Raw genomic sequence first — 25,276 nt, forward strand, 5'->3', positions numbered from 1 at the left:
TCTTGGATTATTTGTTTTCCTTTTGTCATTTGGACCCTAACTGGAAGACCAAATCTCACATCTGGGCTGCAGTTTAGCACCCAAAAATGAACTTTTATGTATGATAGAGCCAGAGTATGTATTTTTTTATCTTTTGGTTATTTTTCCTTTTCTACTCACATAGCTTGTAGTCAAATTATTTTCCTTAGACTTTCATACTAAAATAATTTTCCTTTGGGTAGAGGCCAAGCACAGACCATTTTCAACTTTCTACAAGATTGTTTTTCTAAGTAGTTCAAGTGAAAGAATTCCCGAGTCTTACAATGGGCATTTGTAAGTTGGTTATTTTGAGCAATCAGTGCTCGAATGTGGTCTTTTTCAAAACCTTGCATCTTCTCACTACACCTACCCTTAGGAAATGACCCAATAACTACACAGAAAACAAGAGCAGTGACCCAAAAGCCCACACCAGATACTGTTTCCAGATTCATGTAATAGTTTGTCTCCTTTGTGTTGAAATTTTAATGAGGCTATTTAATTTTCCAGTCTTTACATAGCTGTGCATAAAAATTCCTTCTTAGCTTTGAGGAAACTAAGAATTGGAAAGAAGGACCCTAGAACTAAATATAATAATCATATGGCTTACATTTGTCAAGTACTCTCCTTGTGTCGGAATAATGCTAAGTGCTTTATCTGCATCATTATAGTAAAGACCAACAACCCCCTGTGGTAGATAATTTTCCATTTAAAATAGGTGAACCAACACTCAAAGAACGAAATTGTTTAAAGTCGTTCAGCTGTAACAAATGCCAGATCCAGGAGTCAAAACCAAATCATACTGGCTCCAGAACTCTTGTTCTTCAACTTTTTAAAAAAATTAACTTTTATTTTTTGAAACATTTTAGATTTACAGAAAAGTTACAAAGAATAATTTAAAGAGTTCTTCATATATACCTCCCCCCCCCACCCCTTAACACGTTACATTTCCAAGATTTGTCAAAACTAAGGAACCGATGTTGGCATGTGATTATTAACAAACTCCAAACTTTATTTGGATTTCACCAGGTTTCCCACCAAGGCCCTCTTCCTGTTCCAGGATCCAGTCCTGGGTGCCACGTTGCATTTAGGTGCCATGTCCCCCAAATCTGCCTGGTCTTTGACAGTTTCTCCATCTTCCCTGTTTTTCATGACCTTGGGAAGTATTGGCCAGCTATCCCGTAGAAACTTGCCCAGCTGGGTTTGTCTAACATTTTCTCATGATTAGACCGGAGTTCTGAGCTTTTGGAGGACTATCACAAAGGTAGAACCCTTGTTCTTAACCACTTCCTGAGACTGTCGCTTTTAGACATGCCTGTATTCCAGGTGGGCAGAGTATTTCTGTTTGCCATTGTACCAAAGAATGACCTACAGCTCTCATGTGATTTTGGAAAAAAGGTTGGGGGTGTGTTCATTTAAGAATATAAAATCATTAAAAATCCCATAATAATTTGCTTACTTGCATATTGACAGTTGATAACTTGATAATGTCAGCACTGAGAAATACCTCATGAAGTGAGGTTTCAGGTGAAGAGAAGTCCCAATATCTTCATGGTGGAAATCTTTCCGAGAGAAGTAAACCTACATAAGGCAAAAGCTTTATTCAGAAAAATTCCTTTAGTGCTATTTATATTTTAAAATAGTGTAAATGTTTAACAACAGAGGAATGTTTACATAAATTATAGCATATCCCCATAATGCCTTTAAAATGATGTTTATAAAAGGTGGGTAGTAGTATAGACAACATTTAGTGGAAAAAGCAAAATAGAACATTGCATATTCATTACAGTTACAGCTAACAGTATATACATTGTTCAAAAATGAAAAGAAGAAAATAAACCAAAATGTCAAGAGTGGCTGTCTTTGGATGGTGGATCATCAGTAAGTTTTACTTCCTTCTACTTTTCTACACATTCCAACATTCCATGCAATTTGGATGCTTATGTTTTCTTCTGTTTAAAAAATTATTTTCAAAGGGACATACTCTTAAGCCACTACAAAAGGTGACTTTAAAAGATGATTATACAGAAGAATCCTTTAAAGCAGGACACATAAAATAGGCTTCAGTCTGTCCTAACCCCCAGGCTTAGTGTCCCCAGGGTCAAGATGCTGACATCACATGCACGTATGGGGCGTTGAGAAGAGGAAGGAGGCATACACCACTTCCCACCTCACACAGCCATCAGCCCCCACATACACACACACCCACACCTGGAGAGCCCTCCAGGGCAAAGGGCGTACCTGTAGCAACCTGCCTGTAGACTGAAACAGAGGTGGACACTTACTAGCTTTGTGATCTTGAATCAAGAGATGGTGTAAGGGAGTGACTAAGGGGAGTCCCACTGCCTGATTTGAACTTGGGCAGGTTATGTAATTCTCTGTGTCTCCATTTCCTTATCTATGAAATGGGAAGAATAACAGCAACATCCTTATGAGGTTTGGGGGAGGACAAAATAAGTTAATACCTGAAAGTGCTTAGGTGCCTAGCACTTAGTAGTTACTTAATGAACAGTATTTGATATGATCACTTGTGATTAAACAGTTCATTTTTATTCACCAGGAATTTGAGAATCCTTTACTAAATGATATCTCAGGTAGCCACCAACTCTAAAATGCCATCAGTTATCTATAGGCTACAGCTTCTCAAACTGTGACTCTGAAAAATATGTGTAGGATCTTAAATGTGGCCAGAAGCTCATTAACGTCTTTTCATGTAGAAGAATCATGTGTGAATTCCTGCTTTGATTTCTGAGAGTCAGAGAAGCGTGTCCCCGAAGGACCTCCAGCTGAAGGCCATAGCTCTTGGGTTTTCATGCTGAATCATATAAAAAAAGAATTTGGTTCTGCTAGTGTGGATGTATTCTTACAGCCCCAAACTCTTAAAATTATCTTGTGGCCACACGTGACATGATTTAACATTTTAGACATTTTATAAAGAAGCAGCTTGTTAATTTATTTGACGTGGTAAGTACTCTGGAACTGGGCGTGCCAAACCCTTACATTTAATACAATATTAAGAATAATGGAGTACAAGAGAAGTGGCTTGATCTGTTCAGAGGATAGTGAATACAGAGAAGCTATTGAAAAGCTCATTTTCCAGAGCACTGAATCCAAAGAAGTGTTGAACAAGTGAAGTGAGTATGTGGGGCTGAGGACTCAACTTTGGGAGACTACAGACAACATCCTTTAGCACCTGGTTGGCGACCATTGCTGGGAAGCTGCAAAGACAAAGAATGAGGTCGAAGATATGAGCAGCACCCTGGGAACTGGGAGACCTGGCCCCCCCGGGAAGGTGGGTCTTGCTCTGGGGTACCCTCGATGTCCAGCCTGGCCCACTGCGGGCCCGGACAGAAAGGAAGACAGGGCCCTAGTCTGCTCTTGTGGAGCAAAGGGAGTCTTAGACTCACAGCAAGGATGTAAACCAGTCTATGTGTTTTGGATTTATATTCATCCCAAATCAGGACAATTCAAGAGAAGATGTTTTCACTTAGTTGAGATGAGTTTTACCTTCTACATGAGAAGTGAAAATAACATTTGCAGAGCACTTTGCAGCCCCCAGTGGTGATAGTCTTTGGAGGAAGGCAGACCTGGGTTGAATCCCTGATTCACAATTTGTGATCTGTAAAACTGGGGCAAATTCCTTAAGCTCTGTTCCCCAGTTCCTTCTCAGAGGTGCTGGAAGCTTCTGTGAGACCCTGTTTCAAAGTACTGAGCACAGAGCTGGGCACGTAGTGAACACTCCATAAATGGTGGCCTTTGCTGTATTGTCTTTCCTCCTCACAGCAACCCTTCTGGTGGTGGTTGTTACGACCCCTGTTTACAGATGAGGAAACCGAGGTTTAGGGAAGCTAAGAACTTGCCTGAGATCAGTCATATAGAAGCAGAGGAAGAGCCAACACTCAAGGCAGTGCCTTCCTTTGCGTGCAGCACCAGCCAGATAGTCATTTCTGTCAGTCAAATTACAAGGGGTTTTTTGAGCTGTTAGAGTAAGGCTCTAAATTGTGACATCCAAGATTTTGACCCAAGCCACAAGCAGTTAAACAGCCAGTGAGCCCAGGTCTGCAGTGTGGCCAGCACAGGGAGTCCCCACAGGTGCAGGTGGGGGGTGGGGGCGGTGAGGTAAGGGCTAAGGCCCAAGTTCAAGAGAGTGTCTGGAAAGTCTTCTGGACTTGGGGCCATATTTGGAGTTTGGGGCTCTCCAGACCCAGTGCCACAGGCCTGAAAACTGGACTCTGAGGTTTTCCACTGTGTCCTGACCTTTCTGGCCAATCGTCGGTTCAGTTATGTTCAGCGGAACACTTAACCACTATTGTCAGCCAGACACTGTCTGGGTTTTGAGTTGCCACAAGTCCCCATCATTCCTCTGCAGACTCAAAAGCAGACACTGTCAGTCATTATTCGTGCTGTGGACACAGACTTCCTCATCCAGCCAATCCACTTTGAGCAGCAGACAGCATGCCCTGTCCCATGCAGTCAGAGAGAGCCGCAGGCAGCCCTCGGATTCAGGCACTCGCGGCCACCCTGGCTGATCCAGTTCCCCAGTTCTGTGGCCACCGAAAGGAAGCCAGGTGGGTGTTGGAGGCACCAAGTCCAGGGTGTGAGTCCCTTAGGTGGGGCTTCCCAGGAACCCTGGGGTGGAAAGTCGGGTGCCTTCCTAACAGCCTGAGTTCTGTTGCACCTTCTGCTTCGTGCACGGCACCCCTCACTTGGCACGTGCTCTCCATATTTGCTAATGCTACCCATGATATTAGGTCCAATTTAAAAGCCTCCTTCTCCAGGAAGTATCAGGAACAGTTTCTTTCCTTTGAGCCCACAAGGTATTTAGTTTCTGCTTGTTTATCACTTTCTTTATTCTGAAATATTTCAAACACAGAAAACGTATAAGTGTGAAGAATATGTACTTAGCTCACTTCTGACTAGCATAATAATCATACTGGACCCATGTGTGCATTATCACACAAATCATCTCATTCCTAATTATTTCTAGATTCACACAAATCTTTTCATTCCTAGATTGTAAGCTCTTAGAAGACAGGCAGTGGAATTCATTCTTTGGTTCATTTAGTAAATATGTGTTCAGAACCCAGTATGGGGAGGTCTAGGTGACAGGATGCAAAAGTTAAATGGCACAGACTATCTCCCAGGGGTCTCTGTTCCAGAGGACACTCACTGTACATGTAGTCGGACTGGTGGTCATTTCAGAGGGGAAGATTTTCACCGAATATCTGCAGTGGACCAGGCATTAAATGTTCAAGCTCAATGGAACCCTTCGTTAACAGCATCACTTGTTTGTCGGGTGCCTGGGACTAGTCATTAACCTTGCCAGGTCCAGTTTCCTCTGATGAGAAGACACTGTTTTATTGTGTTCCAAAACGCAGCCCAGAGGTCCAACCCTGGCATCACCAGAGATGAGCTGCATGAATTTGTTCAAAGGGTTTAACTTCTATGTAAGTCCCATCTTCCTGATCTGTAAGTGCTGCTGATAATAGCATCTGTCTAAAAGGGGGCTTGTGAAGGTTCCACGGGAAAACACAAGCACAGTGTATTTAGCACAGAGGCCGGCACATAATAAATGCCCGGCAATTGGTGGTTGTAATGATGATCATGTTGTTTATGTCATCTTTTAACGAAAGTGTATGTGCCCTTGTTGACGTCAGAAAATCTGGGAAGTCATTAAGAATTTTTGCTCTCTTCATTACAGTGAACCATCAGCCAATTACTTAAATTGAAGTTTCAGAATGTTACTATTACTATCTCTTCTATGTAAATGTATATCACAAATAATTTGATCTCAGCTTTACTTAGAGAATGCAGAAGTTTTGTTTGTTAATTTTTTTCAACCAACAGATTTGGCTCCAGATAACAGAAAGAACCAATAATTCCTTGTGTGTCTCTTGACCCCCTCGGGACACTGGGGCAGCCTTCTAAGCCTGGGAGCTCTGCTGGCAGCTGCACCCTTGAACCTCTAGAGGGAGCCTAGAGGGTATTTGAGTTCATTACTCTGCCTCTGGGCAAAACTGAACTGAAACCGTACCTGAAAACATCACTATTGCTAATGGATTCTCAGAGAAAAATCCCAGGATCTTTTCCCCAAATAGTCTCAGACAGTGATCGACCACTTCCATAGCCCACGTACTTAATTTTACCAGGATTGCGTGTCACTTCAAAGTGGTCTCCGGCTCCCCACTGTGGCTCCTCCTAGGATTTTTTCCTAAATTAAACAAGCACGTGTGGACTCAGGGACACACAAACCTAATCTCTTGGCTGTCTCTTTGTCCCTCTCCAAGAAACAGGCATAGCATTGCACAAATAATGAGCTGCAGCTGAACTTCAGTCAGCTAGATCCTTCACAGAATGTTTAGAACTTTTCTTGTCAAAGAAATACCTTCCGTTATTTTCATTTTTTCCTTGTCTTCTTTTGTAACCTTACACTCCTTCGAGGAGTGTACTGCTTATGCTTAAGTTAATCAATTCTGGACTGAAATGTATTTATGTTCCCTCCAAACAATAGCCTGGTGCCAAGCTCTTAGGAAATAACCTGATAGATACATTTGGCTTACAGGGACAGTCTAGGCACAATCCTCTTCCTAGCATGCCAGAGAGAATGATTCTGGGGCCTCAGTCTCTTTCTGAATAACAGGAGGCAGAAGAGAGCTCTTCTCAAATATCTGAAAGGCCATCAAGTAAAATGAAGAACAGACTTTTTCTGCATCTCCAGAAGGCAGACCAAGGGCATGTAAGTAGAGTTTATGGCGAGATTAGCTTTTGCTCATTGTAAAGAAAAACTTTCTAAAGAGCACTGACTTCTCCATCTCTGGGGCTACCTAATGGGAAGCTGAAAAAACATCTATCAAGGATACTGCAGAATGGGGTGGGGAGGACCCTCTTAGATCCCTTCCAAATCAAAGATTCTGTGCATCTCTTTTTGGGGAGGACTTATTTTCTTAGTTTGCCTTTTTCTGATCATAGTAACTTGACTCTTCTGGAATATTTTTACCCTGTAGGAAAAAACCGTGCCCCTTAAGTCAGTGGTGTTACACAGTATTATGGGATCAGAGAGGAAGGAGTGACTAACAACGTGTGTGGTGGGAAAAGGGAGAGAGGAAGGGTCAGGGGAAGTTTCACAGCCCCGGGAACACTGGAGGATGAGAAGAGTCAGAGGAAGCCGGGGGTTTCCAAGGCAGAGGGATGAGAAATCAGAGATCTTGGTTTATTCAAGGCATGAAGTGCTTCCTGGAATGGCTGGACTTCATGCCATAAGAACAAGGGTAAAGCAGAGGTTAATATAATAAGTAGGGGTGATATTAAAGCCTGTGTGGCACAGATCAAAACCAATCAAAATAGCGGCCAGCCACTTCCCAGGGCTGCTGGAATATCGGGGAAATATCAGCCCCATCAATAATAAGTCTGAGAAACAACTTTTTACCAGAATATCCCAAATAAGAAGTGGCCCAATCCCATTTTCAGTTTAGAATGATCACTGAGAAGAGGAGGGGTTGCTAAAATCTTAGTGGCTGCCAGTGTAAGCTGAATAGCATTTACTCAGCAAGTTTCAAGAAGCAATGCTATACTAAACCGTAAGCCCAGCTACTAAAAATAAGCCTATTCCTCAGTCCACAACAACACCAATAATAACAAAACCCACATGGGCCAAAACGAAAATCAAGTTGATGGTTTACAAGAAATGTAACCCTATCTCCTTGTTGTGTTGTCAGTGCCAGACTGGCTTGCAGGCAAAGCGTGGTTGGCATGTGTGACTGAGCAAATTTGCCGAAAACAGCAACCTCACATGTTTATACTTCTTTTTCCTGGTGACACATGGATTAGAAAAAGAAGTAAGGATGATTAAGACAGTAAACATCACATAATCCAAAGGCAGACAGGTGACCGCCCAGTCAAAGCCAGTCAACCAGCCAAAGTCACCACGTCGCACCACCAAAACTCCTCCACTTTTCTGTGCAGGGAGTGTCAGCGGCCCTGGGACCATCAGTCAGTTCCCAGGGGGCAGTGGGGGATTTTCCCATCATCCCCATGTGAGAACATGAGGCCTGAGCAGCGCCTGAAGAACATCGGTCACTAGTGTTGTCAGGGATATTTGAGGGGGACTGTGAAGCTCATGGGGCATGGGGGAAGCCTGAGAAGTGGAATGTGAGCACACTGAAAGAAAGGGCCCTGAAAATAGCTTCCCCAAAGGCTGGCTGCTGATTGGTTCTTTATGGTCAAGGCCAGGGTTCTGAGTGGCACTTGTGTACATGGCTGTAAGTGGCCAGAGACACCGTCTTCCCTTTGCCGCCCACAAAGAGAAACTTACTAAGGCATGTCCCTGAGATGTTTCTCCAAATGCCAGGTCAACGGAGTATGTCAAAGGCCCAGAAGGGAAGTGGTGTACTTGGAGGCGGTCATGTGACCATGGGCAGGTGAACTCTCTGGGCATCAGTCTCCTCATCTGTAAAACCAGCTTCACCTACTTATGGACCTGCTGTGGCTGTCTCCTAAGATAAAGACAGAAATGGGTGAATCCATCATTGCTCCATAAGGGCCACATGATTTTGTTGCTCTTATTATGTTCAGAGTCACTCAGGTGGCTCTGGGGAGGGAGAAGAGGTGGATCTTCCCTCTGCAGCATGGGGTGGGCTTGGGGAGGGGGACACATGGACTCCGGAGGCGCCTAGGAAGTGGGTGGAGTGGGGAAATCATCCAAGCTTTCTGAGCAATTGTGGGAGGCCTGTGGGACAAGGCAGGGAGGCAACTCAGGGAAGAGAAATCTCTGGAAAAGTCCTGGAGGAAGGGACTTGAAGTGAAAAAACCATGGACTTTAGAGTCAGACTGTCTGGGTTGGAAGCCTAGCTCGTTCCTCCCTCTGACTGTATGACTCAGGGAAGTTAGTTTTCATTGCATCCATCAACAGCACCCAGAGCAGAAGAGACTGCAGAGCCAGATCCCCAAACCTGTCTTTGAAAAGGGGAGCCGCTGTAGGGTTTTAGAGGACAGAGTAACACAGCCAGACCTGTTTTAGAAACTCACTCCAGAAGCACTGTGAGGACCCCACCAGACAGTGGGTAACGGTCATCAAGTGTGTGTGTGTGTGTTGGGAATGGGCAAGGATATTCCACAGAGCTCTGATTCCTTGGTGCAGATACTCATTTTCCTCATTTGATCCTTACAGCAGCCCTCAGAGGGTGGCAAAGCAGATATTATTAGCCCCATCCACAGATGAGGAAAACTGAGGGGCAGAGGTAAAGCAGCTTGTCTGAGCCTGACTGGCTGTGAAGCTGGGCTCTAAGTCCAGCACTTTCCCCACTATCCCACACTGGATTATGTATGATGTAACCATGTCAGGAGTAAAAGCCTTTTGTTCCAAATTAAAATATATGGAAGACAAGAGACATAGTAGATGCTTAACAAAGACTTAAAAAAATTTTTTTCTACAAAGCACAAAATTTAATAACAAATCTCTATAACAAACTTTCATATATACAGTTTCCCATAAAAAACATTTCTAGTTTCAAGGGTATAAGACAACAGTACTTAGAAATAGGGTAATAAACTTTCTAATATCACAAGAAGTCTCTTTGAATAAGAAACAGAAACTCATCTTAAAGATAATAAGATAAACTACAAAATGGGAGAAAATGTTTCCAAATCATATATCTGGTAATGATCTAGTATCCAGACTATATAAAGAACTCTTATGACCCAACAACAAAAAGACAAAAACAACTAAGAAATGAGAAAAGCACTTGAATAAACAGGTATTTCTCCAAAGAAGACACACCAGTGGCCAACAGCACAGGAAAAGATGCTCAGCATCATTAATCTTTAGGGAAATGCAGATCAAAATCACAATGAGGTACCACTTCATACCCGTGAGGATGGCAGTAATTTTTAAAAGCTGGAAAATAATCGGTGTTGGTGAGAATATGGAGGAATGGGAACTGTGGTACATTGCTCATGAGACTGCAAAAGTCAAACAGATTTATCATATGACCCAGCAAGTCTGCTCTAGTTATATGCCCAAGAGAATACTGAAAACAGGTGCTCTAACTTAGTGGTTTTTACTCACACTACTTGTGTCAACTGGCTCCCAAATTACCCTGCCTATGCCACAGTTTTCTCTTCTATAAAATGGGGCTAATAACAGTATCTGCCTCATTCAGTTGTTGAAAGGTTAAGTAAGAGATGTAAATCTATTTATGTAAATCTATTGACCTCTACGTAAATATGTTTTTATGTTTAAACATCATGTTTTTATATGTATATGTTTACATTTATATCACATATAAAATTCCTACTTTCACCCTGTTTTCAGATGTTTCTCAACAAAACAAGCACTTGTAATATTCAGAGAGCATTGGTTTTTATGAGGGGAAACTTCTTTGCTCTCTTTTTCTTCTAAGATACAAACTCTCTGCAGGAAGGTATGCACTCTTGCTCCATAGCATTTCCCAGGCAGATGTGAAGTCTCGTGTTAAAAGGTCATGCTGTGTTTGCGTAGACTTCACGTTATTGGGATGGGTGGACAAGGAGCCAGCAACAGGCCTGTTCTCAGTAGACTTCTAGGGTTCCTCCCTCCCGCCCCAGCAAAACGATGTGTGACTTCCAGTCTCCACTTCCCCTTACAATCCTTTGGTCAGAAATGGTCACATGGACCCAATCCAGCTGGCTGGAAGATATGTTGCAAGTATATGGACTATTGGGTCAGCCACTGACTCTCTCTACCATAGGTCTGGGAGAACTTAAGGAACTCTGGGCCAGCAGTTCACTTCCGGTTCTGTCCTGACTTATAAACTTGTTCCTTGGGCCTGAATTCCAGATTCTATGTACTAGGACTCCTGTGGTCTCATTCCTGCCTTGATAATGTACCTCAGGTCCTATCAGGTCCTATGAACTCCAGCCCTTTCACTGAAAGGCAGTTTAGGAATCTGGGTTCTCTGCTGCCTGATACTTACCAAATCTACTTATTACCCCTCTCTGTATTGTCAGATGTCAGACTCCCTGCTCTGCATATACCACCTGTCTGCCTGAGCCTGTGCCTTCTGCTGGACTTGTCTGCCAGACTTTTCTGGTTATCTTTTACCAGAACCTTCGCCCTATTTCTGTTGCTCCCGTGCTGTGCTGGTTCTCCACAACCTGATCCACTCTGGTTTGACCCATCCCATCATCATCCAAGACCTGTTTCTGACAGGGGAAATGGAAAACAAAGGAAAAGGAGAGAAAGTACAGAAAAGCAAAACCAAAGAGAGGTAAACTGATATGATAATTAAACATTGAGTTTAGAATAAGGCTCAAGTCTAAACTCTGCTACTTCCTGCTGACATGATGTCGGCCAAGTCATGGAACCTTAGGGAAACTCACTTCCTCAGCTGAAACACGGACCAGGTAGACCAGATGATTGTGCAGGTCCCTGCCAGCCCCACGTCTTACAGTTCTACATGTAGGTAAGAAACCGTGATGTCTGTTCGGCTGTCCTGACTGAGAGGTATCATGGGCTGGATTTTGAGTGGGAACTACTTAGGACTATGGAGTGCTTCTGCTAAACATTTTCCTGGACTTCACTGAGTAAACCCTGAAACCTGCACTTTCAAAATGGAGAAAGGAGAGAGTTGGCTTTAAATATCTGTCATTTGACTACGATGGAAATATTTAAATTGCACAAGTAGGAAATTTATAGGGCCTTTACATTCTGCTCATTTTTGCATAGTCAGAAGAGACTGAAGTTCAGTTTGTTCTCAAATTAGCTAAAGAAACCCCTTGTCAAAGACCCCTCACTCCATCTGGTTATCATTATAGCTTTATATCATTATAGCTGGTTGCCTATGGCTTTCTGTAGGAAAAAAATGAATAATCCCTTCAAATATATAATTTCATAGATTTTGAAGTATGAAGACAACCATTAAGGGAGCTTGCAAAGCAGTCTGAGGCACAGTGTGAGTTGTCAGGGGAAAAATAGAAAACAATTTTCAATAACTGAAGGTTCAGAGGATTCTCATGCCAAGGCCTAGGATTGTAAGAACACTTCTTGGAATTCCTAAAGACTGTTGTTCATTGCATGGAGGCATCTGAAACAAGAAGATAAATTCTGAACCACCTGGACCATAATAGAGCATCTGGGATGTCAAAAGTGCAGATAAGGACCCACCCAGACGTACCTCCTAACACAAATGCCTTCCCAAAGCACAAGCCAGCTGGGAGTTTCTAGCTATGGCATTTCATTCCAAGAGCACTGTGCCCTGTGCCAGCCTTGCCTCTTAGACATCAACCTAAACCAGGAAACATTTTCCTTTAAGCAAGGTTTATCAGAAAAGGTGGGGCCTGGAGTCAGGCTGACCTTGAGCCAGATCCAAGTTGCCAGCTCTGCCACGCACGTGCTCTGTGACCTCAGTGCCTGCAGTAAATTCTTCTTGACCTGCACTGTTGAACTAAGGCAATTATTCATTTGATTTGATCACCAGTGTCCTTCTTCTAAGATAGTGTTTAAGAGCACAGGCTTTAAAGGCCAAACAACTGGGGTCAGATCCTGGCTTTGCAAGTACAGAATTTCTATGCCTCAGTTTCTTCATCTGTCAAATGGACATGATAGTATCCACATCGTAAGCTGATGAAGATTATGAGTCAAAAGTTCTTAAAACACTGCCTGATACCTAGTAAGCACTGTATATGTACTCACTGTGGAAGGAGTATTCTGAAAGTTTCTCATGTGATAAACACTTCCCCCCCCAAAAATAATATATATATGTAATATTTTCATTTTATTTCTTTATTGATATTTTATTTATTTTATGTGTTTCCATATATTATGAGCCCCTGTCAAAGTCTTTAAAATCCTTCAAAGGCCTCCATGAAAAAGAACAAAACTCTTCTACTGTTCAGTGCCTGATGGCTTACCAAGTGCTTTAGTGAATGACAATTTGGTCTGGCCTCCACCCTACCCTGCACAGATCCCACCTGGCTTGGGCTGGCTGAGTCCCCAAGGAGGCCTGGCAGTCAGCTGGAGAAGCCCACGGCTGTCTTGTCTCCCAGACACTCAAGCCCCAGCAGGTCATGGATTTGCCATCGTTGTTTCCTGCTACCTTTAAGGGCTACCCTGCAAAGTAGGGAGGTGATTCCACTATTACCATCCCGGATTTGGGGCTGGGATCGTTTTCTCACTGGAGGAGAAGAAAACAACTTTGGAACTTGCCATTTGGATGGGAATTTAAATGTCTCTTCAACATAGACCTGTGTTTTGTGAGTTGGTGAATGCATGGGGGCAGAGAGGGAAAGGAAAAGGTCCTCAAGTAATGTAATATTGCCATTAACTTGTGAAACTGTCCCCAAAATTTAAACCATAACACTCAGGGCTGGTGATAATGCAGTAAGATGGCTACTTGCCCTGCTAGTGGGATTGTAAATTGCTCCAGGCTTTCTGAAGGTAATCTGGCAATATGCCTAAAGAGACCTAAAACTGTTCCGACTCTCTAGAATTTAAGCTTCATGAGAAAGCTTTTGCCTGTTTAAAAATTTTTTAAATTATTATTACTGCATTACCAACTTAGAATGTTGTCTAGCACCTAGGGGGTGCTCATTAAGTATTTGTTGAATGAATGAATGAGAGAATCAGCAGTCTCTTAAGTCCACTTCAGGTATAATTCAATCTAAAGAAAAGTTAGAAATGCAAACAAAGTTCTATGTATGCCCACGACAGCATAATTTATAATAGTGAAAGCTTGGAAATAATTCTAATATACAAAATGGGACTCATTAGACAATCAGTTGGAATGTTTTTCAGTTTTATAATAATGTTTTAGGTTGTAGTTTAAATGTATGGGACAATGTTTTGTATGATTTTAAGTGGGAAAAAAAGAATAATATGAAATTTTACATAAATGTGATCTCAACTTTGTTGAAACAAATTTTTTTTAAGTATAGTGAAAATATGAGAAGAAAATGGTCCAAATGATACAATGGTTATCTCTGAATGATGAGAATAGGTGTAATTTTTATTGAATTTTTCTGAACCTCCCAGTGTATAATAAGTATATATTCCTTTTAAGCTTAGGAAAAAGGTTTATGTTACAAAATCCCTACTGAATTTAGAATGAGATGGAGATCAGGCCTGTGACCCAGCTCTGCCACTTGCTCATTGTGTGCTGACATCCCAGAGATTTTGTGCAGCTCATATATGTGAAAGTGTTGTTTTGCAAAATATTAAGAGTAAATCCAAAGTTTGAAATGATGGCTTTTGTTGTTGTTCTTACTACTGTTGTAGCAAAATGGCACCTTTTGAGAAAGGCTTCCAGAGCATGACAAGATCCTTTCGTGACGGGTGGTAAATTCCCACCAGGTTGGGAATGACATGTCAGTTCCTAGAGGGGGGTGGATGCCTGTGTTGTTTTGTATGGCACAATGCCTGGCATGTTGCAGGTGCTCACTAACTTTGCTGTGCCGGAGGAAAGGCTGAGGTGTGGCTGACCTGCCATGTTCGTTTGTCAGAGCAACAGCAGATTGTAACCCTGGTGTACGGAAGTGAGTGATTTTCCTGGCAGTGAGCCTCACCTGCCATCAGCATCTCCACGCACTTCCTTGTTCTTTTGTCACACACAGTCACGCTGAATTTTCGCCATAACCCTGTGCAGAGGGGTTTATATTATGCTAGTCTATAGTTGAGGAAGCTGAGGCCACTGGAAGGTTTAAAAAATTGCCCAATTTTATCTTATTAGTAACCAATGAATCCAGGATTCAAATGCAGGTCTCTCTGGCTCCTGAGTTCTGTGTTTTGTCCCCTCGCTGGCCCCCTCCAGCAGAGCAACAAGGCGGTCTGTGCTCCAGGTCTTGTGACTTGGGGTGTTCCTAGGATATCCCTCATGGCACTGTTCTAACCTTTTCTGTTATCGCGAGCCAGAAACAAAGGAAACGTCGAATAGGAATTGGGTGAAATGTCCCTTTGTTGCTGGTTTTAGTAGCAGCCCTTCAATAAGTAACTTACCTCAATGTGGTGACTGAGCTGGCTACATCTAGCAATTGTCCAAAAACCACGCTTTCTCATTGGTTGCAACGAGATTCCTATGTTTGCCTAATTAAGGCCACAGCCTTACACTTTTCTCTCCTTGGATTTAGGAATGAAGTCACCACAGCTGGGAAGTGCTCCTTGACCCCTCTAATAGCTTTTACCTCTTGAAGATGGGTTCTGTTTATATTGTTCTTCCAAGTGGTATTTTTCTCAACAAAGCTCAGTAGTCATTCTGGCTTAAGTGGAATATTCTCCATCCCAATGCCAAGAAATAGCTCTGAGCATAGGCTGAGAGCTGGGTTATTATGAGCTTTGTGAACCAATTTATTGACTCTTTAGAAAAAAGCAGTAGTTCCCTGCTGGTAATAACAACCCAGTGCCATTCTTCACATGGTTGAATTCCCTGAACTCACCTGCTCCTCTGTTGTCATGGCGCCATAACTATAATAACAGAGTAGGCCAGGGGAGAGGCTGGATTGGCTGGAGAAATAAAAACAGCCTTTGCTTTTTTTTCTGAACCAGGTGGGTTCAGACAGGCTTGAACCCCGGGTGAGATTGTGTTCACAGGAAGTATATTAGTTTGCTAGGCACCCAGAACAACATACCACACAGACTTGTAGCTTAAAGAGCAGAAATTTATTTTCTCACAATTCTGAAAACTACAAGTCCAAGATCAAAGTGCTGGCCGATTTGCTTTCTTCTGAGCCCCTCTCTGTGGCTTGCAGATGGCCTCATCTCCCTGTGTATTTATATGGTTTCTCTCTGTGTCCCAATCTCCTCTTTTTTGAAGAACACCAATCATACTAGATAGGATCCACCATAATGACCTGATTTTAACTTAATTACCTCTTCGAAAGTCCTAATTCCAAATACAGTCATATTTTTAGGTACCTAGGGGTTAGGATTTCAACACAGGAATTTGGGAGGGGACACAACTCAGCCCGTAACAGGGGGCCTGTGGAGAATCAGAATAGGACAATCAGGACTGAACAATCACTTGCCATATTCCAAGCCATGAGGGCTGAGGCCAGCAAGTCCTTCAGTGCTGGGGTGGCCAGTCAGACCCCAGGAGAGGAGAGGCATCGTAGTGACTGCGAGGACCAGCAGAGATGCCTAAGCAGTGCTGAGGAACAGAAATGGAGAAATGGAGACTGGCCCCAGCCTCCCAGGTTCCAGACATCCAAGGCCAGCACAGCTTCCCCCTTCCCCACATAGCTCAGTGCCCAGGAGGCGTCATGCCTCGCTTCCTCTCCCTGTGAAGTATGCCTTGAAGCTACCTCTTCTCTTTCACTCGGTTCCTCTCGCTCTGCCCTGGGATAGAGCATCCTTCTCCTTCACACGGACTATGGCCACAGCCTCTCTCTGCCTCGAAGCCTCTAGCCTCTGCCTGTCCAGACCTTCACTCAGCTGCCTGAGGCCTCTGTGTTTCTGAAGACTGGATCAGGAATGCCTGCTTGATCGCATTCCCCATTGCCTACAGAATAGTTGGCATTCCCTAGCGTGGCACCTGAGACCAAGCTTTAAACCTATTGCCTCCAGGGTAATATTATTAGCAAAGCTCTCAGGGCCCATTTCAACCTGTCTGTCCAGCCTGATTGCCCACAGTACCCCTGCCCCTCACCCCACCCCCCATGTGGTCCAGCACCCCAAATTTCCTCCTCCTTCAGGAGCTCTGTGTCTGCCCTGCTTTCCCTCTCCTGTGTCCAGGCTTACAGAACTCTTCAAGGTCAAGGTCTAATTCAAGTGTCACTTTTCTGCAAAGCCTTCCCCACTGCTCCTCCTAACCCTCAAGGAGAAGTGTTCTCTGCCTACAATGTAATCCTGTAGCACTTGATAAGTCTCTGTGTCTGTGCTTACCATCTTGAATTGGGTTCAGTTTCTTAACTTTGGCTCCCTCCCTAGTCTCTGAGCTCCTTAACAGAAGGATCTTCTCTTATCTCTCTCTCTGTCTGCACCTCCCCACAGCCCCTCACAGAGCAGGTGCTCCAATGACCAGTGCTAGGTAAATCAGTAGTCATGGGAGTCTCTGCATAACTTTGTTGATGGCCCATGCCGTGGGCTTGTCAGGCTGTCTCATGAGGTCCTTTCCAACCTGAGTGATGACCTCTTCTCTGATAGTGTCCATGACGGGCCTGTCTGCAGCAGCTGTCTGGAGGCCGTCCCTCTCAGCTTGGGACAGTTGGCAGAAGTGCTATAAATATTGTGTAAGTTATGTTAAAATTAGATGTGAGAAAACGGAGCTGCAGATAGAGGCTAAAAACACCGCTCACCCCAAGAGTCCTCACGCCCGTCCCTATGACGTGGGGCAGCTCACACTTTAGGAGACCAGGACGTGTGGGGCCAGGCAGCAGCAGCTTCGCTGGTGGGCTGTGTCCCAAGCACAGCACATCGTGGATACTTGGCAAGCGAATTCTCTGGTTTATATTATTCCTCCTGCAGCCTTCCAAGAATTCAACGTGGAGTAAGGTTCTAATAGTGGTCGAAAGAAGAGATACAAGCTCTTGCTCATCACAGAGAAGAGCAAAGCTGGAGGAAACTAAGGGGAAAAAATGTAGCCCAATGTTTTTTCAAAAAGTTCTCTTAGCCGTAGAAACTTTTATTCAAACAAAATCTCGAATAAGGAAGCCCAGTGAATATTATAAAAGGTGATTTACACTGTAGTGGGGGAAACACTATTCCTGTTGCCAAACTTGGAACAGAAATGGAGAAATGGAGACTGGCCCAAAAACTTGGAGACTGATGTTTAATCAGTTGTTTATTATTCATTTATTCATTTGTTCATTCATATTCTCTCTCTTTCTCCAAACATTTATTAAGCTCCTGCTACCAGACAAACACTAAGGTCAAAATAAGTGAGACACAGTATCTGCCATAAGGAAACCTAAAGTCTAGATGGGGAGACAGATTTGCAAACAAACACTTGGAGTAAATGGGTCAAATCTTTTTAGAGCTCCAGGGCTGTGAGGTGACAGTGAGGTCACCAGAAAAGGAGAGGCAGTTGATGCTCCAGTCAGTGCCCAAAACAAGGTTGCCTGAATTCCCAAGCCAGTGAGATTTATTCCCTGCCCCGGTGCTGCTAAAGGAATCAAAGAGGACGCCTTCCTGTTGAGGCCTGTGCCCCGTCCAGGCCTCCCACTCAGCGGGTGCCCCAGCAGTGCGGTGAGGGAGGGCAGGGGCGGAAATCTCCCTGCAGCCATTCAGGACGCACAGCTGCTGCCCCACAATGAGTGGGGCCAGCACCTCGGCCCGATTCTTTTGTCCCAGGCCACTGGAGGGTTAGGAGAGCCTTTGTGCCCGGAGAGCTTTAAATAGCATTGTCACTCATGAGTAAAGCTTAGGGAAACTCGGCTTTCTTTCACCAGAAATGAATCGAGCCCATTAGTAGAGGAAAGTCCCCCCAGCCCATTTCATATTTTAGTGGACGCCACACTCAGTAGCCGCGTCCACAGGCCCCATGGGAGGCTGCCATTTTTGCCTCTGCATGGCCAGAGCCCTGGGACAATGCCTCACCCTGTAGTTTGATGTACTTGCACTTTATGCTCTAGTGAGCCCAAGCTTTGAGATTGAGTTTTGTGACTTGAGGTAGCTGTTTTCTACTAGGTCTGCTTTGGCTTTGGGAGCCTGGAGAGGACAGGAGGTTAGTTCCCTTACCATGGTCTGCCTGTGTGGGCCTGAGATAGGACCTGCTTACAGTGAGAGCCCCTGGAAGTGTCTGAATTAGGTAGTTAGTATGCACTAGTTAAGGGCACTTGTTACCTCACTTAGACTGAAAGAGGTTAAGAAAGGGAGGGAACTAACTCGTGTGTTGGTAGGGTGCATTCTGAGGAGACCCGGAGCTTGTGCCCTTCTTCCTAGATTGTTAGATTGTGATATTATTTGTATAATGCTTTTCTCTCCCTCTGATCTGCATGCTCCAGGAGGGCGAGGACTGTGCCTGTCCTGTGTTCTCCCAGAGCCCAGCTCCTAGCACAATGCCTGGCACGCAGTAAGGAACACAGTTAATATGCTGAATGAATATATGAATGATCTTACACGAATTTCTGATGACCTTGTGAAATTGGCATTATTAATAGCCCCTTTTACAGGTTAATAAATTGAATTTCTAAGAAGTTGAGTAGCTTGCTTAAGGCCACATGGCCAGTCATTAACTGAGACAGTACTAGCCCAGGGCTTTCAAACTTGTTTATGCTTGAACCTGGAGGTACTCATTTTTTTGATAGTAAAACAGAAAGAAGGAATCCTTTTTTCCAAGGCTCTAGGAACAACTCCTGTTCTGCCTTCTTTCTAGACAAGATGAGTTACTCTCTTACAATTTTATGTCCTACCGGGTCTCAGTACAGCCAGGTAAGGAGGACAGTTGCAAACACAAGCGCTGAATAGTAGCCTTTTCCACTATCTCTCTTTGGGTAATTCTGACTATAAGAATGAAAACATTTTGGGAAAAGGAGGAAGGTGGAGACTGGAGTAATTGTGGAAGGCTTTATTCCAGGACTGAGATTTGAGTTAGGCCTCTGGGATGAATAGGATTCTCCAAAGGTGGTCTGACCCTTGGAGGGGGCAATGAGGAAAGTGAAGAGACCCACTTATCTGGAACGGAGACAATCAGGGATCACGCCTTGGCCTCGCTCAAGAGCCAGCAGGAGCCCCCTAGGTCCCACAGCTCCTCAGGTGGACCCCAGAGCCTCCGTGTGCCAGGGCCTCCCCAGGCCTCCGGTCTCTTCACCTGCCGTTGCCCTGCCCAGCACTCCCACTGAAGCGAGCGGGCCGGCCTTGAGCAGCATGCCTCCTGGGCCTTCTACCTGGACTGCTTTCCCCCTCCTTTGCCCTTCAGCAGAACTTCTACTCGATCTCATCTTAGATATGACCACCTTTGCAAAACCTTCCTGTCCACCTCTTCTGTAACCTCAAATAATTGGACGCCTCCTTCACACTCCCAACTCCTTCCTCATTTGCATCTATTTCTCCGTTAGACTTTCATGTTTGTTCATCTTTGCCCTTACTCAGCCTTCCATTCTCCACCCCATACCCTTCCACTTGCATTTCAGGAATAACAACTTGCCCTTATATCTTCAGTCCCTTCCAGAACATTCGCTCCAGTTTCATCTATTAATTAAAACCTACCCTCACCCTAAGTTGACTTTCTCTTCCTAACCCCTCTCCTGCTTCTTTTCACACTCCTCGACCCCTCCAAGTCAGGACTTAGGTAGGTACTCTTCCATTCCACAAGGCCAATTTAGAAATATCTTCTCCCACCCTCTAACTTAAACAAACAAATAACTTCCATAGCAACAAAATCTGCTTCTCTGCTCCTTTTCTGAAAGTTGTGCTGTTTAGAGTTGGTGACTTTTCCTCCTTTACATTACTGCCATTTACCGCCTTTCATCGAGGACTTTGGCTCCAGCTTGTGGACCTTCTCCTCCCCCGCCTTGCCATCATCTCGGGTGATGTAAGCACCGGTGTAGCTCCTCCAACACTGGCCTCTCCCAGCTGGAATACTTCTCCCCTGCATTCCCCGTCAGCCACTTCCAGAGTCACACCCTGGATCGTGGCATTGTGTGAGATTCCTCCATGTGGATCATAAAAATCATAGAATCATAGAAATCAGTGGTTCTAGCAACATACTCTGACCAGAGATGCCGCTTCCTCAGCCATGCCTCTGAACTCACCATTCTCCAGGCCACTTAGCCCTCTCTCTACTCTACCCGTCTGTTTACCTGTCCTCTCACTGCTCCCGTCCTCTAACCCAGTCCAACCCAGCTTGGATTCCATGCTCTGTCATTTCCACTCTTCCTGACAACACTCTTAAGGTTTGGCCCCTATATCTTTTCACTGCCCTCTTTTGAGAAAAATCACAACCCTAAATAAACCCAGTGTTTACTTTCTCCATGCCTGTGGAAGCAGCCACGCAGAGGAAAACATGCCACAGAAAGAAGTGTATGCTGTACATTTGTGATCATCAGCCTCAGCTGAGCCCGTATCAGTGCTCAGAAGCCTCATGTTCTGACCACCTTGCTTCCACACTTCTGCAACTTCTCTTTCAAACCTTCTCTGACATCTCCAACCCTCACTCCCAGCTGATAACTTATTCTCCTGTGAACACCCAGCACCTCTGTTTGTCATCCCTCCTTTGCTCTGTTGCAGCAGTTGAGATGGCCTCCTCTGCGTGAGGCCAGGCCCTGTACCCGGGCCGGGCCCTGGCCCCCGTTCTCCCTTCTTGAGGAATTCAGCTCATCAGCACTTAAACATGCTCAGTTTCTCCACCTTAAACCACTTTCACTTAGCAGTTGAAACTCTCGGGAGATTTGTGTCCATTTGCTGTTTTATTTCCTCACCTCTTGTTCTCTGTTCAAACTACTCCTGTGTGAGTGCGACAGAGCTTCACTGGCTCATGGGGAACCTGCACTCAGCTAAATCCACGGGCGGTTTTCAGTCCTTGTATTACCTGATCTTTCAGAGCAGTTCAGCAGTGTTGGCCACGCCTCCCTTCCTGAGCACTGGCCTCTTTGGCCGCCTGTAAGAACCCATCTTCTGCGCCTCCTTCAACCTCTCAGCTGTCCATTCTCAGTCTCTTCCACCAGCCTATCCTTTATCCAGCTGAATAAATACTGGAGTTTCTAAAGCTCAGATGAAGGTTCTTTGCTCACTCTAAACCCTCTCCATGGAGTTTCAGTTACCACCTACTTGCTAACAATTTTTGGACTCATTCTCTAGCCCTTTGTGTCAGACCCAGACTTACAGATACCCAGCTGCCCATTTGATATCCCCAGATGGATGTCTCAGAGGTTGTTAAACTCAAAGTGTGTAAGTATATGTGAGATGCATACATCTCCTCCCCCGACCCCCAACCCCACCAAATTCTGATCCCCGTTGTTGGGCATCCTATCTCGATGATGCCACTACGGTCATCCATCCAGTTATGATGGCAGTGAGCTCCAACCCCTCCCTGTCACTCTGCCCCCAGATCCTGTGCGTCTTGTCTCCTCCATACTTCTTTTATCCTCCCGCTTCTCCCCATCTGCGCTCACCATTCTGGGCCAAACTACCAGCACTATTATAGGAAATTCTGAATTTATCAGCACATTTTAGTCCCCTCCAGAAATTTTCCCCACTGTAGCCAAAATGATCTTCAGCAAAACAAACAAACAAACAAACAAAACACACACACACACACACACACACACACATAGTGAATTATGTCTCTGTTAAAAACCTTTTTGTGGCTCCCCACTGCCCTGAGGCTGAACGGCCAAGTCCTTAGCAAAGTCGTGCACACTCTGCACCATCTTGGCCCTGCCTGTCTTTTCCCTTTCTGGGCCTTTGAACATGCTGTTTGCTCTTCACTTAAAATGTTTCTCTGCTCAGCCCTATCTGGGCACTGGCCTAATTAACTCTTTATTTACCTTTTGTATCTCATCTCCAATGCAGCTTCCTCAGGGAAGGCTCTCTTCACCACCCTCCCCCGAAGGAAACTACCTCAGGGCTCCCAGTTCCTTCCATGTTTTCATGGCATCCTCTCCATCTGCTCTGGAGTATTTCTTATCATGAAATAATTTATTCCCTACTGGGATGTGAACTTCTCTTTCTCACAGCTGTTTCCCATGCCTTGTACAAAAGAGGTGCTCAGGAAGCTTTGGTCGAATGAATGTCATCACCTTGTAACTTGGAATGAATGAAACATCACTTTGTCTTATATTCTGTTAATTTCCCCTACTGGAATGTGCGATTGGGGCTTGTTTTTTTTTTATATCTCACCTGTATCTGGTATTGTGTATGCATGCAGTATGTGCTGGTTGAATGAATGAGTGAGTGGAGTGACAATTACATTGAGCAAGAAGGGTGAGCCAGAGAATGAACATCCCCACAGACAGCAGTGAGAAAGGCACTGTAAGGTCGTTCTCTGTAGGACTTGGATTATCTGGGTTGTATTAACTTCAGCCATAAAAATGCTCCAGAAATTTGTTCCCTATAAAAAGCCAGTCTCTGATCCTGGTTACTCACCAGGGTTTAACTGCCCCTTAATTTGAAGCTTCTGTTCCTTTTTTTTTTAAATGGAAAATAACAGAGAAATCTCGTTGTTTCATACTCAGTGGAAACAGCTTGGCTCCTGTCGTCTCCCCAGGCTCAGCAGCTGATGTGTCTTGCTTATAAACTTCCCCAGCACCAGACTCTCATTGGAATTTACTGCTAGAGACAGACAGATCTTGCTGCAGTCGTGCATGAAGACAACATCTAATGCTATCACTGTGCTTTTGTATTCGGCAGTCTTCGTATCTTAAGGCAATAGCATTAATAGATAATTATAATAAATAGCGATATTTTTCCTTCTTGTCATTACTGCTTATTTAAAAAGATGTATCTTTACTAATAAGTCTGTAACCACTCCCTCCCTTCTTAGGAAACTGCCCTAATTGAATCTCTATTGAGATATTTCCCAAAGAATTTCTATGTTGTGTATTAGAATTTGTTCTAAACTTTCACCTCCCCTTCTGTGGCAGTCTCTCATAATTGCCAGGGGTGCAGGTGGAAAAGCCCTGGTTCTGCTGTAATCAACATTGACAGGTACCAGTGCTGAATAGAATGCAGGAGTGGGTGCTGGCATGGAAGACGAGTTTGGATCGAGGCATGCGGTGTTTGACAGGCCTATGAGACATGTAAGTGGGGATGCCTAGGAAGCAGAAGGATGTATGTGTTTGGAGTAAAATGATTCTGGAGACATAATACAAAGCATTGCTCTTGCTTGCCGCCAACTGGTCACCCAAACTGCTATATTTACTGTAATGATAGCTGATAGTCATTGAGTCCCTACTAAGCATCAGACACCCTGTTGCACACAACACACATTATGAAGTAGGTACTATTACCATTCTCGTTTTATAGAGGAGCACCAGCAGCCTGATGCTTGAAAAATTTTGTAATGTACCGGGGCCATGCCTCTTGTTTAAGTGTCAGAGCTGAGATTCTAACTGGCAGTCTGAATCTATCACTCATAGTCATCATATGCTACATGTTTTTCAAAATATTTAAACCACAGCCTGCAGATAAAAGGGCACTTTTCATCATAAGCCAGGATACACAGAAGCACATTACACATGTCTGCACAACTCACACAGGCAATTCAGCAGAATTTTAGCAAAACGGTACTTACCTTACTAAATGTGATGCGACCTAGTATTTTCTACTCAAGTCTGTATCATTTTTTATGATGTTGGTTGCTCCCTACTAGATTGACTTCACAACCAGAATTTGATTGAGCTTGACAAACACCGCTGTATTTTAGTCTCCTGGGGAGAATATTTCATTTCTCCTTGCGATTCCCCCACTTTTGGGGAGAGAGCACTGAATGTTGCTGCATGCTTCTCTGTCCTCTCAAGAAGGTATGAAGAGTAAACGGTGGGGTTTAGTGTGATAGGGCCAGCCAGGAACACTTCGGTAGACTGATCAAGCCTTGTCTTTAATGCAGCCGATAAAGGTTATTGGAAAATGTCAAAATCACAACCCAGAATGTAGTGCAAAACTGTGTGTGCAAAATAGTGATTACCAGTATACACTGGTATACATCAGCCCAGCTCTACATCTTATTAACTGTATAATCTACAGCAGATATTTGGCATCACAGGAACATTGTAGAAGGATAAAATTGAAATAGTGTGTTGGTTCATTCAGTGCCTACCACAAGCCTGTCCCTCAGTAGGCATTAAAGAAACAGCATTAATATCTTTATTAATTGAATATGTTATAAAATATAGACTAAAGTACAAAGTGAATATTCATCCTTAAAAGCAAATTAAAAATTCCAGACTATTCAGTAATGACCCAATTAATCATTCAATTATGTGTTTAGTCAATCAGCGTTTATTTAGAACAAGTTAGTCATTTAAGGAGATGAAATATCCACTTTGACACAGGATATAGGTTTTGGAAGAGCTAAATATAGCCTTGGGCATTGAGTTGTTTATTTCAAGATATTTGGAAGAGAGGTCACCTTGCAGGTCCCTGTGACTGTCAACATCACTTCCTTCATAAAAGACAGTGTCACTCTAGAGCAGCCAAGCCACATGTGCAGGAATTCCATCGACCTTCCAGGAAATCATCGATGCAAAAGAGCTATTTGATTAAGTACACGTGGGTCCCTACACATATAGATCCCAGAACTAATCATGTTTATGAAATGAGAAATTTTTTAGAACTCTCAAACTCATTAAATTCAAGGATTAGATTCTACCTCAGGAGGGAATGAAGAAAAATATTCAATGTTGATTGTATAGATTAAGC

At 44.0% G+C, this 25,276-nt stretch overlaps 1 protein-coding gene across 6 annotated transcripts in view; it reads left to right on the forward strand.

The window, feature by feature from the left end:
- The window catches only part of ME3 (malic enzyme 3), a 171,566-nt gene that overhangs the window by 39,075 nt on the left and 107,215 nt on the right, over window positions 1-25,276 (forward strand). The window contains exons 1-2 of one of the 6 annotated variants that reach the window (XM_057507154.1): window positions 6,602-6,751; window positions 10,999-11,258. The exons of 2 other annotated variants lie outside the window; for them this stretch is intronic. Coding sequence is in view for 1 of the 4 variants with exons in the window: in XM_057507153.1 (XP_057363136.1) it covers window positions 6,704-6,751 (48 nt within the window). In the remaining 3 variants the exon portion in view is untranslated. Of the gene's footprint in view, window positions 1-6,601; window positions 6,752-10,998; window positions 11,259-11,293; window positions 11,454-25,276 lie in introns of those variants that run through there. 3 more of the 6 variants (XM_057507156.1, XM_057507153.1, XM_057507155.1) reach the window with 3 other exon arrangements.

The sequence above is a fragment of the Manis pentadactyla genome, chromosome 9 (genome assembly GCF_030020395.1).
Source record: "Manis pentadactyla isolate mManPen7 chromosome 9, mManPen7.hap1, whole genome shotgun sequence".
NCBI classification, from domain to species: Eukaryota; Metazoa; Chordata; class Mammalia; order Pholidota; family Manidae; genus Manis; species Manis pentadactyla.